The 16,108-nt window shown below is 40.5% G+C and overlaps 1 protein-coding gene across 1 annotated transcript; it reads left to right on the forward strand.

The window, feature by feature from the left end:
• The first annotated feature begins 372 nt into the window (after positions 1-372).
• LOC138645950 (cytochrome P450 2W1-like) lies at positions 373-12,313 on the forward strand. Its single transcript, XM_069735428.1, has 9 exons — positions 373-600; positions 2,040-2,202; positions 2,626-2,775; positions 4,057-4,214; positions 5,434-5,607; positions 6,569-6,710; positions 7,112-7,296; positions 9,072-9,213; positions 11,298-12,313. The coding sequence occupies exons 1-9, from the start codon at positions 397-399 to the stop codon at positions 11,483-11,485; spliced, it is 1,506 nt and encodes a 501-aa protein (XP_069591529.1). The 5' UTR covers positions 373-396; the 3' UTR covers positions 11,486-12,313.
• The last annotated feature ends 3,795 nt before the right edge of the window (positions 12,314-16,108 follow it).

The raw sequence follows: 16,108 nt of genomic DNA on the forward strand, positions 1-16,108 counted from the left end.
TTCCCCCACTGTGTGTGTATATGTGTATATATATATATATATATATATATATATATATATATATATATATATATATATATATATATATATATATATATATATATATATACTGGTGTAGGTGCCTAAACTACAAATAAAAATCTAAAAATGAAGAGTAATATAAGCAATGGAAAGTGTGTGACTGCTGCCAAGTTTACAGCAGCCAGGTCTGATAGTTACTCACTAACTTCCTCATTGGCATCCTGTAAAATCTCTTACAATAAGAATTCATGTATCATTGCTGTATTTTGCTATATTTGTTCAGAACTGAGTCTCCTCCTCCTTCTTCTTAATCCCTATATAAAGCCATCAAACGTATTGAAGCCTAGACCAGCATTGATCATAGGGAGCCTCGAAATGGCCAACGTCTTCCACATCATAACAGACTCTGTCTCCATAACTCTGATGCTGAGTGCGTTACTAACACTGTTATTCCTGATGTTCTTTATTACAAGAAGTAAGAAGACACCATATAACTTTCCCCCAGGTCCAACACCTCTACCTCTGATTGGAAATTTGCACCTATTAGACATCAGGCGACAGGACCTTTCTCTGTTGAAGGTAAAGTCAACATTTTCCAAAACTTTTTTTTTTTTGCCAGGATGGTCTATTACGGCATTGTAATTTTTATTTTAATTATATAAGTCTTTTGATATAATATCTTGTATATTATTATTATTACTATTTTCTTCCGTTTTAAAAGCAACCTGTCAAAACATTTTACCTTTGACATCTCCTACATCATGGAAAAATTGTTCTAAATTTCATTTTTGTGTCATAAAGCATGACCAAAAGAAAAATGAATTCCTCTGCCCAGAAAAGTGTAAAACAAATTGCATATGCTCTTCTGGGTGAGATCTCAAGGAACTTGTGGAAGTAGGGGGCATCATCCATGTCTATCAAAGGAAGAGGGGCTGTCTTAAAAGAATCCGCAAGCTGATAGTCCAGACAAGCCCAGCAGACTGTTTTAAGCTCTTTCTAAGGTGGCACTAGTAGATATAATTTTGGAGAGGTAATTTTAGGACAGAATACATGGAACTGGTTTACAAGGGTGATACTTGTTGCACGTTCCCCACAAATTTATTTTATTTTTTTTATTACAAAACAACTTTACAAGCAAAGATAGGACATGCATCTTATTAGAGAAAAACTACCTCTTTTCCCACTTAGCAGTTACTTTTCTGCTGCAATGATCATTCACACTGAAAACCTGCTCAAATCTGCCTTCAGTTCAGTGGAATTTGGGTTAATGAGATCCCCACCAATCGCTCAAAAGACCTCCTAGAAGACAGGAGCTCAGGAGCGCTCCGCTTCTATCTGAGAGCTCGAGCAGAGTGCAGTATGGATTCACTTCTTGGAGGTTTTTTGCGCAATCAGTGGGAGCCTCAGGGCCGAACCCCCACCAATCTCCACAAAAATTAAAGGGTCTACAACATATGAAAAATAATTATTTAGTTAGATATTTGCTGTCAGTAAATTCATAGCCAACAAAGGCTATGTTCACATCCGTTTGCACATTCCTTTTTTTTTTAAGGTACAACAGACAGCATTTTAAATTAGAGGTCGAGTTTGTTTGTTGAGTTTGTTTGTTTGTTTGTTTTTTTACTATTTTTGCCTTTTTGATCTCTATATGCAGCCTTCTGTCCATTCTGGCAATTGTCTTCCTAGACCCAGATTTGTAACGAGTATCACACCATCCGGAATATTCACAATCCCGATAAGTATAGGGGACATCTACCATGGGGTTTTACATCACTTTCTGGCATAAAAAAAGTTGCCAATTATGGCCGTAATTTGCAGCTTTTTAAGCTCCCCCGTCTCCCTGCATACGGTACTTCGCTGAAAAAGTGAGAGGAACTTTGCGGAAGAGGCGCAGTCACAAAAAAACATCTGATATCAAGGGGTTATATTGGAAAGTTTATTTTATTGCATGTTCAGTGATGTCTCTTATGAGTTGTGCTCTGTGTCTTTAATGATTTGTATTATATATTGTGTTCTAGCTTTCAGAGAAATATGGTCCAATATTCACCATTCACCTCGGCAGGAGTAAAGTCATAGTGCTGACTGGACTGGAGACAATAAAGGAAGCCCTCGTGGAGGGAGCCGATGTGTTCTCCGACAGAGCTTTTCTCCCCATATTTCATGCTATCCAAAGAGGAAATGGTATGGCAACTTTTTTTTTTCTTTATTATTTTTTATTACTTTTTTGTATTCTACTCATTAACGAATAGAAGCCGATCTGCAATGCCGGACAGCAACCACTACGCAGTGTGACGAAGTGGCGCTGCTACCATACGGTCATTGCCAGAGCTGAGCACAGATGATCGATGGTGGTGCTGGGACTCTGCGGCTAGTTATTGGCTGCGTAACCAGAATTATATGTACTGTACACACATGAAAATTCCACATCTCACTTGTACTTTGCACTTACTCAACTGTGACAAGAGATGAGACTAAATAACTGTCCAGTAGCTAGCTATGACTGTGTGTCTGACATGCAAGGTCTCCATTCAGGTTGATAATCTCATTGATGATCCTTCACGTTGACGATACCAAAAAATAACTGACATTTGCTGCTTTTTTTAGGTGTGTTTTTTGCATCTGGAGAAATGTGGAGGACAACCAGACGGTTTACAATGTCCAGTATGAGGAACCTGGGCATGGGCAAGAAACATATAGAAGACAAAATCATAGAGGAACTGCAGTTTCTAACGGGCAAGGTTGAGTCTTATAAAGGTGAGATCTGAGATTATGACAACATTCATAGTGTTCAGTGTTGCAGAAGTTTCCTTCCTTAAAGCGGTTTTGCCAAAATCAGAAGTTATCGTCTATCCATATTGATACAGGAAAGAAATATATCTTGGTACCGTGTTAGCCAGTGGATAGAAAAATATTTAGAATTGAGAGTCCTCAGTGGTTGATACCTTTTAATGGCTAACTGAAAAGATGGTAACAAATTGCAAGCTTTCGAGACTACACAGGTCTCTTCATCAGGCAAAGACTAAAACAAATTCTGAAGAATCACATATTCAGTTAGCCATTGAAAGGTATCAACCACTGAGGACTCTCAATTCTAAATATTCGTCTATCCATAGGAACTTACTGACCACTTAGGATCTGACAGATAGGACAGTCAGCTTCCCCGAGAATTAAACTTTTTAGAGCTCTGTCTCGAAAGGAGCGGTGGTGCATATGCTTGACCTCCGCTCCATTAATTTTCAATGGGACTGCCGGAAATAGCGAAGCACTATAACAACCAATTGCATAATAGTATGGCCCTGGCAGGAATCCTCTCAGGACCAGTTTTGATACCTGGTCACTGTGAATGCGCCATCATCAGCAGGACTCCAAATTTTGTCAGTTGAATCCCTTAGATTCTGCGATTAATAACAATTGGGCGACCTCTGTCAGAGCAGGCTCAACAGCTGTGCCTGCACCATCACTTGTGGATGCATGCTGTAATACATCAGACAGCCTGTGCTAATGGCCAGGATCAGAGATAACACCAATCTTAGACGTTTACCCCTTAGATGCCACAGATAATGCTGAGCCCAACATCTAAAGGGTTAGAGGACAGGAGGGAGCCCCAGATTATAATCTTGGATGGCGCTGGGCGTCAATTGATTGCTATAGGTGTCATTATTTTTCTATGTAAAAAGAGAGAAAAAGAAAACAAAAGCATAAAAAGTAGACTGCATCAATAACAACCAGTACAATAACATAAACACATTACTTATTTCACACGGTGGGTACTCAAAAAAATATGGGTCTTTGAAATTAGAAACACAAAAACAAACGTGATTAGAAACAGTTGGTAAAAATGGAAAAAAATTAAACAAATTCAATATACTAAATATTTTATTATTTTAAATAATATTTCAATAATGTATAGATTTTTTTTTTACAAGTTGGTATCTCTGTAATTGTAACAATCAGCAACATAAAGTTATGGTTAATATGACTTCAATGATTCAAGTCAAAGAAAAGTAAACGCATTTCACATAATCTCTGTTGTAGGTCAACAGTTTAAACTCAGAGAATTTGCCTGCGGCCCGACAAATATCACCTTTGCCATGTTATTTGGCAATAGATTTGACTATAATGATCCAATCTACATGAAGTTGCTGGATCTGATTGATGAAATTGTCATTTTGCTCGGCTCGCCCTATTTACAGGTCGGTAATTTCATGTTCTACTTTTCGCCTTGTGAAGACCAATACTATTAAGAACTATAGGACGTAAACTAGACTGTAAACAAGAAGATTTCTAAATGATCATGAAAGGGTTCACGAAAGATTGCATAATTGTAAAACAACAACAGATATTTGCCCTCCTCGGGTCCAGCACCAGCTCTTCGGCTCTTATCCGGTCTCTGTGCTTTTTTCTCCATTGGTAATGTTATGACTACAGCGCACATCACCGCTGCAGTCAATCACTGATCTTAGCTGCTCAGACATCTACATCAGCCTGGTTGCTGAGTTTAGTGATTAGCTGCAGCGGTGTAGACTGTAGAAACATGAGTTTTACAAATATGAAATCCTTTGGGCACCATTGTTGTGAAAGTGGAAAACTCCTTTAGTGTGGCATAGGACCAAGTATCCAGGTAGCTCAACAGGGTTGGACTGTTGCGTTCTTGTCTCACCAGCGCAAACAATTCTGTAATCCATCACACACAGGATCTAATCACTATTACCGGTAATTAACTGGAACTAATTAGTTGTCAATCAACCCATTAGTAATTAGTTGTCAATCAACCCATTAGAATGATCCCAAGTTGCAAGCGATTGGCTTATCAGCGTTGAATAAGGTTATCTCCTACGTTGTCCTTGATGCCCACCTAAAGGGTGCTCTGCAGGTCAACCGGAACAAATATCATTCAGTAACTTATAGTGAGAGGCCAATAAAAGTTTTTTTTTACCAGTCAATATTTTTGTAACATATTAGGTATGGGCCCATCCTGCTGCAGAAACATCAGAAGTAGGTCAATGCAACCGAGAGAGAACAACATATTCAGCAGACAGCCATAGACGCCTCAAGAGTCCTGAGCGTAGGTTGGAGAAGGATGGTCATTGGCAAATCACACTGTGGTTATACCCCCAAAACTACACTCACTTTTTATCCTTGTGCATGATTGATGTTCAGTTGCAAATTGCACCAAACCGCCAAGTGCAAACACGCTCTACACCAGGCCTGAATTTTAGGAGACAACAAGCCATGTTCCAGGAGTCAGACCTTGGCCATCAACTGATCATCAGGGCAGATGTTCTCAATGACACAACCACTTTTAAATGGAACGTCACATCATCTCTTCTTTAATTACTAGTATTATTAAATACAAATCTTTATGTTCCTTCCAGTCTGTGTTTTTTACAGGAACATGACTTTGTTTTCCAGGTGTTCAATCTGTACCCAATCTTTTCAATGTTTATGAAGACTCACAAAGTCATACTGGAAAAAATTGATGAAATTTGCAAGGTGCTAAAAATGGATATTCAGGCTAAAAGGAGAAAAATTGATGTCAACTGCCTGTACACGTTCATCGAAACGATAGTTGCCAAGCAAGAGGAGGTCATTATAATGTCTTTTCTAATAGCTGGGTCTTATGGGAATAAGAAATTATTGTATCAGTCAATGATTGACTGATTGGAATATACCCTTATTTTATTTTCTTGAAGATATGCAAAAATGATAGAGTCACATAAATACTGCCTACCAGAGAGTACCCCATAAGATATAAAAGTCCCACCATAAAGAGTATCAGCCAGAGAATGTCCTCTAATTAGAAGAGAATCCATAACACAGTGCCTTCAGGAGAGGACCTCCATGAACATTGCCTGCCAGAGAGCTTATCCACAACTAAAGTCTACTGGAGAGTGCCCCATAATGCGGTGCTTAGCCGAGAGTAACTTTATAGACAATATCGATCCCTACACTAGGGTATTGAGCTCTACTGTATACATAGCTGGGGAGAACTGGAGGACATTTTTTGGGGGGTAATTATATGTTTTATGGGTTTCTACCAGTTGAGGGACATGTCTGATACTCAGAAATACCCTTTAATATAGCGGCATTTTCACAAGCTCCTTATTCCACAGCCTTCTCATCAACACTATTGTCAGGGGGGTGCATATATAAAGATATGGTGCTCATACACTTTAGTCAGGTGACAATCTTCATGGGACCAGATGACCATCTAATGTGCCAAGGAGTGACCTGACTCTCCTCAGACTGCAGATGTAAGGAGAAAGATGGATCAGGCATCGGGGAGTGTCAGATGGTGGCTTATTACTCTCTCCCCCATTGAGAACATAGGAGAGAACATGCAGTACCTTTCACAGCCACTACACAATGTTTGGAGCTGCTCCATATCCAATGGGGTTGAGCACCGTCAATCAACCGATCGCGGAGGTCCCGGAAGTCCAATCACATATTAATGGTCATTAATGTCAAAGTCTCGAAGAAACCTTTTAATTTCTAATAGTATTAATACAAATAAAAGTACCTAAGTAACATAATCTATGTGGTCTAGGAACGGACAAACAAAGATACCCTCTTCCATGAAGATAACGTGCTGGCTACAGTACTAGATCTGGTTATGGCCGGCACAGAGACCACCTCTACGACAGTGCAATGGGGGATCCTGTTGATGATGAAATATCCTGAAATACAGAGTAAGTTCAGGTCCCTTAAATCGAGATATAGTAATTTAGTTTGTTTTTCCATACTTTAATATGACAGTCCATGCACATAAGATTTTTATTCTTCTCCATGACCGTAGTCTCCGGCTGTTTTGTCCACAAACTCGGCTTGCCTTGATGCCACCATCAATTTTAGACCCACAGATTGGAGACCACTGCTCCATGGCTGCCTTTACTGTTATAGAAAGTGTATTATGAAACTATTTCTTTTTTTTTAAAGAAAATCCCAACAGGTTCGATCGAATGGGTCAGGGTTTTTTTTTTACCAAGTAACATGGCGCCGCTGTTGAGCTTTGTAAGGAACATGAACTCTACCCTAAATCTGTGGTCACAGACGGAAACCGAACAATAATCTGTGCATTAAACATTTACAGGAAAAGTTCAAAAAGAAATCCATTCGGTTCTTGAATCTGGACGTCTCCCAAGATTTGAGGACAGAAATGCGATGCCCTACACCAACGCTGTGATACATGAAGTTCAGAGATTTGCCAACCTCATTCCCCATGTTCCACATGCCACATCTATGGACACCAGTTTCAGAGGTTATCACATCCCCAAGGTAAGAGGTTGGGTAATACCCCGTTTTGGGCCATACCCAGTTTTGGGCCATAGGAATATGTCAAGCTTTTCTTTAGACCAGTGTTCCCAAGTCCGGTCCTCAAGAGCCACCAACAGGTCATGTTTTGAGGATTTCCTTAGTATTGCACAGGTGATAATTGCATCACCTGGACAAGCAGGCCTTCAATGACCTGTGCAATACTAAGGAAATCCTCAAAACATGACCTGTTGGTGGCTCCTGAGGACTGGAGTTGGGGAACACTGCTTTAGGCCATGAAATATCCTTATTCCTGCCTTCAGTCTGCAGTTGTGAAGGATTTGAGGTCTGTAGGTCCAGTCTGCTGATCGAGGGGAGATGACTGCTGGATAGAGACAACAGAAACCGGATGATGAGTCGCAGTTTTTGTGGCAATTTTTTTTATGTAGTTTTAGGTTTTAGTGCCACTAAGAAAGGTCAGCTCCTGGTAATGTGAACTTCCAAAGCTCGAAAATTCCAGTGATCCATTAATGTGAATGACTGGTTATTAAAATAGATTGTATGGGATTAAAAAAAATGATTGCTTCCTCCCAGAACAGTGCCACACCTGTCTACAGGTTGCGTGAAGTACTGCAACTCAGCCTCATTTGCTTTAACAATACCACAAATATGTCAAATATGTCATAAAGGACGTAGAAATCCCACGTTTCTGATTCAGCGACAGGCACAGTATCGACGTAGATGTCATAATGGTTGCCATGGCGACGATGATGTCATAAAGGTTGCCTCGACCAATCAGTGATGGGCAGTCTGCCGCGAATTCTGGAATCATCATTGTCCATATACTACGGGGACATGCATATTCTAGAATACCCGATGCGTTAGAATCGGGCCACAATCTAGTTTATAATAAATCCCTTGAACCTGATGTACGTACTTAATGTAACATTCCATCTCAGATTAGCTGTATAATGCCTTTTTAAAATTTACACTCAATCTCCTAAATGGCATTTCCTCAGTGTCCCTCCTCCCACTGCTGAGATCTCACACTGCTAAGCACAAGCTGCAGCTCTCAGGCTGGGCAGGCCGAGACTAAACACACTTAGATTCATGAACTTTCTCACTATTATGGGACTAATTTTAATAGTAGGACTATACAGCAATGCAGAGGAATTCTCACAGTAAAGTACACTAGTCTCATCAGGTATCACAGATTTGTTTAATAATGTATGCCGTTTAAATTGTGGCTTTTGGTGACAGATCAAATTTAAAAAATACATTCATAGAGCACAGATTTGTTTCAACTTAAAATCAATTTTGGAAATTGAGATGTCATCAAGTGCAGTCCAATAGCTTCCATTGACTTACATGGCCGATTGCGATCCGTATGTTGGATCAAATTCGTGCATGAAGAGATTTTTTTTTTCCTTCCGACAGACACGGCCACATAGAATAACAGTGGTCTCATTGTGATCTCATGTTTTGTCGCATCGCACTTGGATCGAAAAAACGGCCACGTGCTTGAGGCTTTATAGTGAAGCTACAGTAAAAATTTTAAAAAATTATGACTGTTATAACCATGAATAAAAAAAAAATTGTCTGGCCATCTGAACCAGTGCATCCCAAAAATGTAATTGTGTCTATGCATGTGTGATGTGTATGTGTGAATTTTATGTATGCTTGCGCGCATGCGCAATGTATTATCATGAGCATATTTTATTTTTGCAAGCCTAATGTGAATATGCATGTAAATGAGCATGTCTATACTTACCGTCATTTTTTTCTCTACTTATTCCCAGGGAACAACTGTGATCCCGCTCCTTACATCTGTGCTGTTTGACAAACGTCACTGGGAGACGCCATTCCAATTTAATCCCAACCACTTTTTAGATTCTGAGGGAAAATTTGTAAGGAAAGAAGCTTTTGTGCCCTTCTCCACAGGTAGCTAACTCCTGACTGAAACACTATATGAGCCAGCTACTGCAGGGGACACGTCACCGTGTTGCCCTAGCCAAAGGCTTCACTTTTACATGAGGGCCCCTAGAGGTGACATATGATGCCAGGGAGTATTGTTAAAACGATAATGTTAAACCTCAGGCTGACACTGAATGGTGTAACTAGAGTCCGATGGGCCCCGGTGCAAAATTTAGACCTGGGCCCTCATCTGTAGGTTGGTCAGATGTATAGGCCTTCGATGCGTTCTAGATCCTATGAAGACATACGTGTTTACTCCCCATGTATTAATATCCCCCCTCCCTGCTCCTTCTTGTAATAATCCCCCTCATCCTACAACCCTTCCAGTAATAATGTCCCCATTCACGCCCCTTCCAGTAATTATCCCCCCATCCTGGGCCGCATGTTAGAACATTCCCCCCCCATTCTGGGCCTCTTCCTGGTATAATGTCACCCATACTAATCTAATGTCCCCATTTGGGTATAGATCCCCCATTGTGGTATGATGTCGCCCATCCTGGTATAATGTCCCCATCCTGGTATAATGTCCTCCATTCTGGTAAAATGTCTCCTATCCTGGTATAATGTCCCCCATCCTGGTATAATGTCCCCATTCTGGTATAATGTCCCCCATCCTGGCATAATGTTGCCCAAGCTGGTATAATATCCCCCATCCTGGTATAATGTCCTCCCACCCTGGTATAATGTCCCCCATCCTGGTATAATGTCGCCCATCCTGGTATAATGTCCTCCATCCTGGTATAATGTCCTCCCATCCAGGTATGTCTCCCACCTTGGTATAATGTCCCCATTCTGGTATAATGTCCCCCATCCTGGTATAATGTCGCCCATCCTGGTACAATGTCCCCATTCTGGTATAATGTCCCCCATCCTGGTATAATGTCTCCCATCCTGGTATAATGTCGCCCATTCAGGTATAATGTCCCCCATTCTGATATGTCTCCCATCCTGGTATAAATGTCCTCCCATCCAGGTATAATGTCTTCCATCTTGGTATAATGTCCCCATTCTGGAATAATGTCCCCCATCCTGGTATAATGTCGCCCATCCTGGTATAATGTCTCCCATCCAGGTACAATGTCTCCATTCTGGTATAATGTCCCCCATCCTGGTATAATGTCTCCCATCCTGGTATAATGTCTCCCATCCTGGTATAATGTCTCCGATCCTGGTATAATGTCGCCCATTCTGGTATAATGTCCCCCATTCTGATATGTCTCCTATCCTGGTATAAATGTCCTCCCATCCAGGTATAATGTCTCACATCTTGGTATAATGTCACCCATCCTGGTATAATGTCCCCCATTCTGGTATGTCTCCCATCCTGGAATAAATGTCCCCCATCCTGGTATAATGTCCCCCATTCTGGTATGTCTCCCATCCTGGAATAAATGTCCCCCATCCTGGTATAATGTCGCCCATTCTGGTATAATGTCTCCCATCCAGGTACAATGTCCCCCATCCTGGTATAAATGTCCCCCATCCTGGTATAATGTCCCCCATTCTGGTATGTCTCCCATCCTGGAATAAATTTCCCCCATCCTGGTATAATGTCACCCATCCTGGTATAATGTCTCCCATCCAGGTACAATGTTCCCCATCCTGGTATAAATGTCCCCCATCCTGGTATAATGTCGCCCATCCTGGTATAATGTCTCCCATCAAGGTACAATATCCCCATCCTGGTATAATGTCACCCATCCTGGTATAATGTCTCCCATCCTGGTATAATGTCCCCATTCTGGTATAAATGTCCCCCATTCTGGTATAATGTCTCCCATCCTGGTATAATGTCCCCATTCTGGTATAATGTAGCCTTTGTTTTCCCACAGGTCTTGATGAGGGGGCGAGTTAAAGTCAGACGCTCCTAAATTCATTAAAACTGACCAAACACTGATCAAAAACAAACAAAAATCTGTTCTAAAACGTTGTTGAAGATCGGTCTGTTTTTCACATACACACAAAGCAAAAGGCAAATGTCTGACTGATGACTAACCTTCTCAGTGTCGGTCATATATCTTGCGCTAACATTTTTGTCTTTTTTCCTGTAGGACGCAGACTTTGTTTGGGAGAAAGCCTTGCAAAGATGGAGCTGTTTATATTTTTCACCGGATTACTTCAAAAGTTCTCATTTACCCCTCCAGATGGTACGAAGGAATGTCAATTAGACGTTGACGCTGACCCGTGCTTCACATTAAGGCCTCAGCCTCACCTGGAGTGTTGTGCCGTCGTACAATAACTCGTCGGCTTGAGACTTGCCCTTTATCTTTGGACCTAGTAAAGCATCACTCGTGGTCCCTGAATTCTAGCACCTTACTGATTGAAGAAAAGTCACCCGTTACCTCATTTTCGCTTACTTTTCAATTGGCTGATCGTGGCCTCCATGTGTAGGAAATGGAAGTAGGCAGTAGCACCTGGAGATTTCGCTGTAGGAAGTCTTTGAAGGAGAAAATGTTGGCGTTGTCACAGACTTTCATATTGGTTCTATAATTCCGGAAACTTCTCTATCTTATAGTGTTGTAGGTGTTCATGGAAAAGGAAAAAAATCATTGTCCTATTATCAATAAAGACTTGTTTGTACATGACTGTAGAGAGTGCTGGGAACCTAAAATGAATGACTCTTGATCCCATGTAAGACCTGCCTAAACATGTCTCTACTCTTCATGCATGTGACCGTGGGGTCTTTACCCATAGCTGCAATGTGTATATGGGACACCATATTCTCCGATAGTAAATCTTCCATGATGAGAAGAATAATAGGTAATAATGGCAGGTGTATCACGTCCACCATTACAACACGGATCCGATCTGGCCATGTGCATGAGGTATGAATGGGATGCCGAGGCTATTGTCATGGCAGGCCCGCTACCTGCTGAAGACCGCATATCTGCCATATTTGTTCACCTACGAAGCTTATAGCTAGATTGTCATGGAAATAGATAATTTTATAATATATTAAAATGTCACAGTATGGCAGTGTATTGTACAAGTGATCACAGTTTCAAGTCCCCTAGAGGGACTAATAAAAAAAAAGTAAAACAAAATCCATTAAAATATATCAAAGCTTAAATCACACCCCTTTTTTTTCCTAAATCAAAATTATATCTACAAAATTAGCATACTTGACAAGCCAAACTGTCAAAACTAATGCTATAATATTTATACCATACAGAAATAAACCTAAGATAAACATATACCCTGTACTAAGTAAGCGAAAATCAATAGTACATATAAATAACATAGCGTACTTAGTAAACACTATTTTTGATGAAAAAAAAAAAATAGTAAAAGCCATCGCACCAGCGCCAAGGTGTACCCAGTCGGGACAGTCCTAACTTCTAGGATTTAAACCTTAGTATGTGTCAAATATGACATCAATGAAATAATGGCAGAGAAAGATCGGGGCGAGACTATGGACATCCCGCCATGGGAAGCTAGATAAACATAATCCCTAGTTCAAAGTAAAGGATGGCCACGACGATGTGTGCATGGAGTGCAAAAACCTTAAGTAAAACTGAAAAAAATGAACTGGAGTATAAGTTGGTATACATGCAATGTGTAGGAACATGTTCACACTGGCCACTAAGCAGGCAGAACCTAAAGAAGGTGGAAAAGGAAATCCAGCACAGAAAGGAAAAAAAAAACAACTTAAAAATAACATTTTAATTAATAAGTGGTTAAAAAATTGAGGCATTAAAAAAGGGCTTATCAGGGGTATGTAAAAAAAAAAATAGGTAAAAAGCCAAGGGAGTCAATACTTTCTCAAGCAACTGTACGTGTTGCACAAACATTTTGAGACATTTGCAACAGTTTTGTGCAAGTTTTCTCGCGTTAAAAGGTTGATACATGAGGACCTCGGTCCTTATTTATTTCAGATATTGTTACCATATAACAAGAACATGTCAGTTGCCGTAAATTTGTAACTTTTATATCAAAGAAGGGACAAGGTAGTTATACTGCACCAGCAAGGTCTCTTCCAGGACAAGATTTCAAAGCAGATGGGGGTTTCTAGATTTGTTGTTCAAGGTCTTTTGAAGAAGCGCCCAGGAATTGACAACATTGAGGAATATTGAAGAAATGGTAGAACGAAGAAACTTAGTGTAGCAGATGAATGACATCTCATGGTTACTTCCCTTTGAAACTGGAAGATGTCCAGCAGTGCCATAAGTTCAGAACTGGCAGTAACTAGCGGGACCAAGCTGAATCCATCTACTGCTCAGAGACGTTTGGCCAGTAGTGATCTTCATCAGAAGCTTAACTAGGGGTCAAGCACACAGCACCCATCTGAGTGGGCCTTAATCTTGGTAACCAATACCATGTTTACAACTACCAAGGTGCACTATAACTGTAATGGGTATAAGGAGCAGATCGTCCCCATCTATTCTCAACTTACTCAAACACCTGATACCCCAGTGCCAAGTCTGCTGCTGCCCAAGTTGTGATCTTCATCCCCCTTATAGTAATAATGCCCACCACTGTGCCCCTTACATATTAAGGCCTCATAGTGCCCTCTCGTGGTGGAATGGCCCCTAGAAAATATTAATGGCCTCTAAATGCATTCTAAAATGCATTCTAAAAAAATAATAGTGCCCTATTTTTGCTGCCCAGAAAGTAATAATTCCCTTAGTGTGCCCTTTCAATGGTGCTAATACCACCTAGTGCACCTGTAAAAAAAAAATAATGCCCCAACTATCCCAAAGATTAATAATACCTCCACAATGCCCAATTCATAGTAATAATGCCCCCCTTGAACTCCTCCTTTACAATTAATAAAGAACCTAATACTTCACCAAAAGTAATATTGCACTCTTGAGCTTCCCGTTAAAAATTAATGATAGTTTCCCCAAAGAATAATAAAGCTCCAAGCTCTCTACATAAAGTAGTAATTCCATCCTGCAGTACATCAATCATATACAGTTAGGGCCAGAAATATTTGGACAGTGACACAAGTTTTGTTATTTTAGCTGTTTACAAAAACATGTTCAGAAATACAATTATATATATAATATGGGCTGAAAGTGCACACTCCCAGCTGCAATATGATAGTTTCCACATCCAAATCGGAGAAAGGGTTTAGGAATCATAGCTCTGTAATGCATAGCGTCCTCTTATTCAAGGGACCAAAAGTAATTGGACAATGGACTCTAAGGGCTGCAATTAACTCTGAAGGCGTCTCCCTCGTTAACCTGTAATCAATGAAGTAGTTAAAAGGTCAGGGGTGGATTCCAGGTGTGTGGTTTTGCATTTGGAAGCTGTTGCTGTGAGCAGACAACATGCGGTCAAAGGAACTCTCAATTGAGGTGAAGCAGAACATCCTGAGGCTGAAAAAAAAGAAAAAATCCATCAGAGAGATAGCAGACATGCTTGGAGTAGCAAAATCAACAGTTGGGTACATTCTGAGAAAAAAGGAATTGACTGGTGAGCTTGGGAACTCAAAAAGGCCTGGGCGTCCACGGATGACAACAGTGGTGGATGATCGCCGCATACTTAATTTGGTGAAGAAGAACCCGTTCACAACATCAACTGAAGTCCAGAACACTCTCAGTGAAGTAGGTGTATCTGTCTCTAAGTCAACAGTAAAGAGAAGACTCCATGACAGTAAATACAAAGGGTTCACATCTAGATGCAAACCATTCATCAATACCAAAAATAGACAGGCCAGAGTTAAATTTGCAGAAAAACACCTCAAGAAGCCAGCTCAGTTCTGGAAAAGTATTCTATGGACAGATGAGACAAAGATCAACCTGTACCAGAATGATGGGAAGAAAAAAGTTTGGAGAAGAAAGGGAACGGCACATGATCCAAGGCACACCACATCCTCTGTAAAACATGGTGGAGGCAACGTGATGGCATGGGCATGCATGGCTTTCAATGGCACTGGGTCACTTGTGTTTATTGATGACATAAGAGCAGACAAGAGTAGCCGGATGAATTCTGAAGTGTACCGGGATATAATTTCAGCCCAGATTCAGCCAAATGCTGCAAAGTTGATTGGACGGCGCTTCATAGTACAGATGGACAATGACCCCAAGCATACATCCAAAGCTACCCAGGAGTTCATGAGTGCCAAAAAGTGGAACATTCTGCAATGGCCAAGTCAATCTCCAGATCTAAACCCAATTTCACTTGCTCAAATCCAGACTTAAGACGGAAAGACCCACAAACAAGCAAGACCTGAAGGCTGCGGCTGTAAAGGCCTGGCAAAGCATTAAGAAGGAGGGAACCCAGAGTTTGGTGATGTCCATGGGTTCCAGACTTAAGGCAGTGATTGCCTCCAAAGGATTTGCAACAAAATATTGAAAATAAAAATATTTTGTTTGGGTTATGTTTATTTGTCCAATTACTTTTGACCTCCTAAAATGTGGAGTGTTTGTAAAGAAATGTGTACAATTCCTACATTTTCTATCAGATATTTTTGTTCAACCCTTCAAATTAAACGTTACAATCTGCACTTGAATTCTGTTGTAGAGGTTTCATTTCAAATCCAATGTGGTGGCATGCAGAGCCCAACTCGCGAAAATTGTGTCACTGTCCAAATATTTCTGGCCCTAACTGTACACACATATACAATACAGACCAAAAGTTTGGACACACCTCATTTAAAGATTTTTCTGTATTTTCATGACTATGAAAATTGTAAATTCACACTGAAAGCATCAAAACTATGAACGCATGTGGAATTATATACGTAACAAAAAAAGTGTGAAACAACTGAAATTATGTCTTATATTCTAGGTTCTTCAAAGTAGCCACCTTTTGCTTTGATGACTGCTTTGCACACTCTTGGCATTCTCTTGATGAGCTTCAAGAGGTAGTCACCGGAAATGGTCTTCCAACAATCTTGAAGGAGTTCCCAGAGATG

This window comes from Ranitomeya imitator, chromosome 7, assembly GCF_032444005.1.
Source record: "Ranitomeya imitator isolate aRanImi1 chromosome 7, aRanImi1.pri, whole genome shotgun sequence".
NCBI classification, from domain to species: domain Eukaryota; kingdom Metazoa; phylum Chordata; class Amphibia; order Anura; family Dendrobatidae; genus Ranitomeya; species Ranitomeya imitator.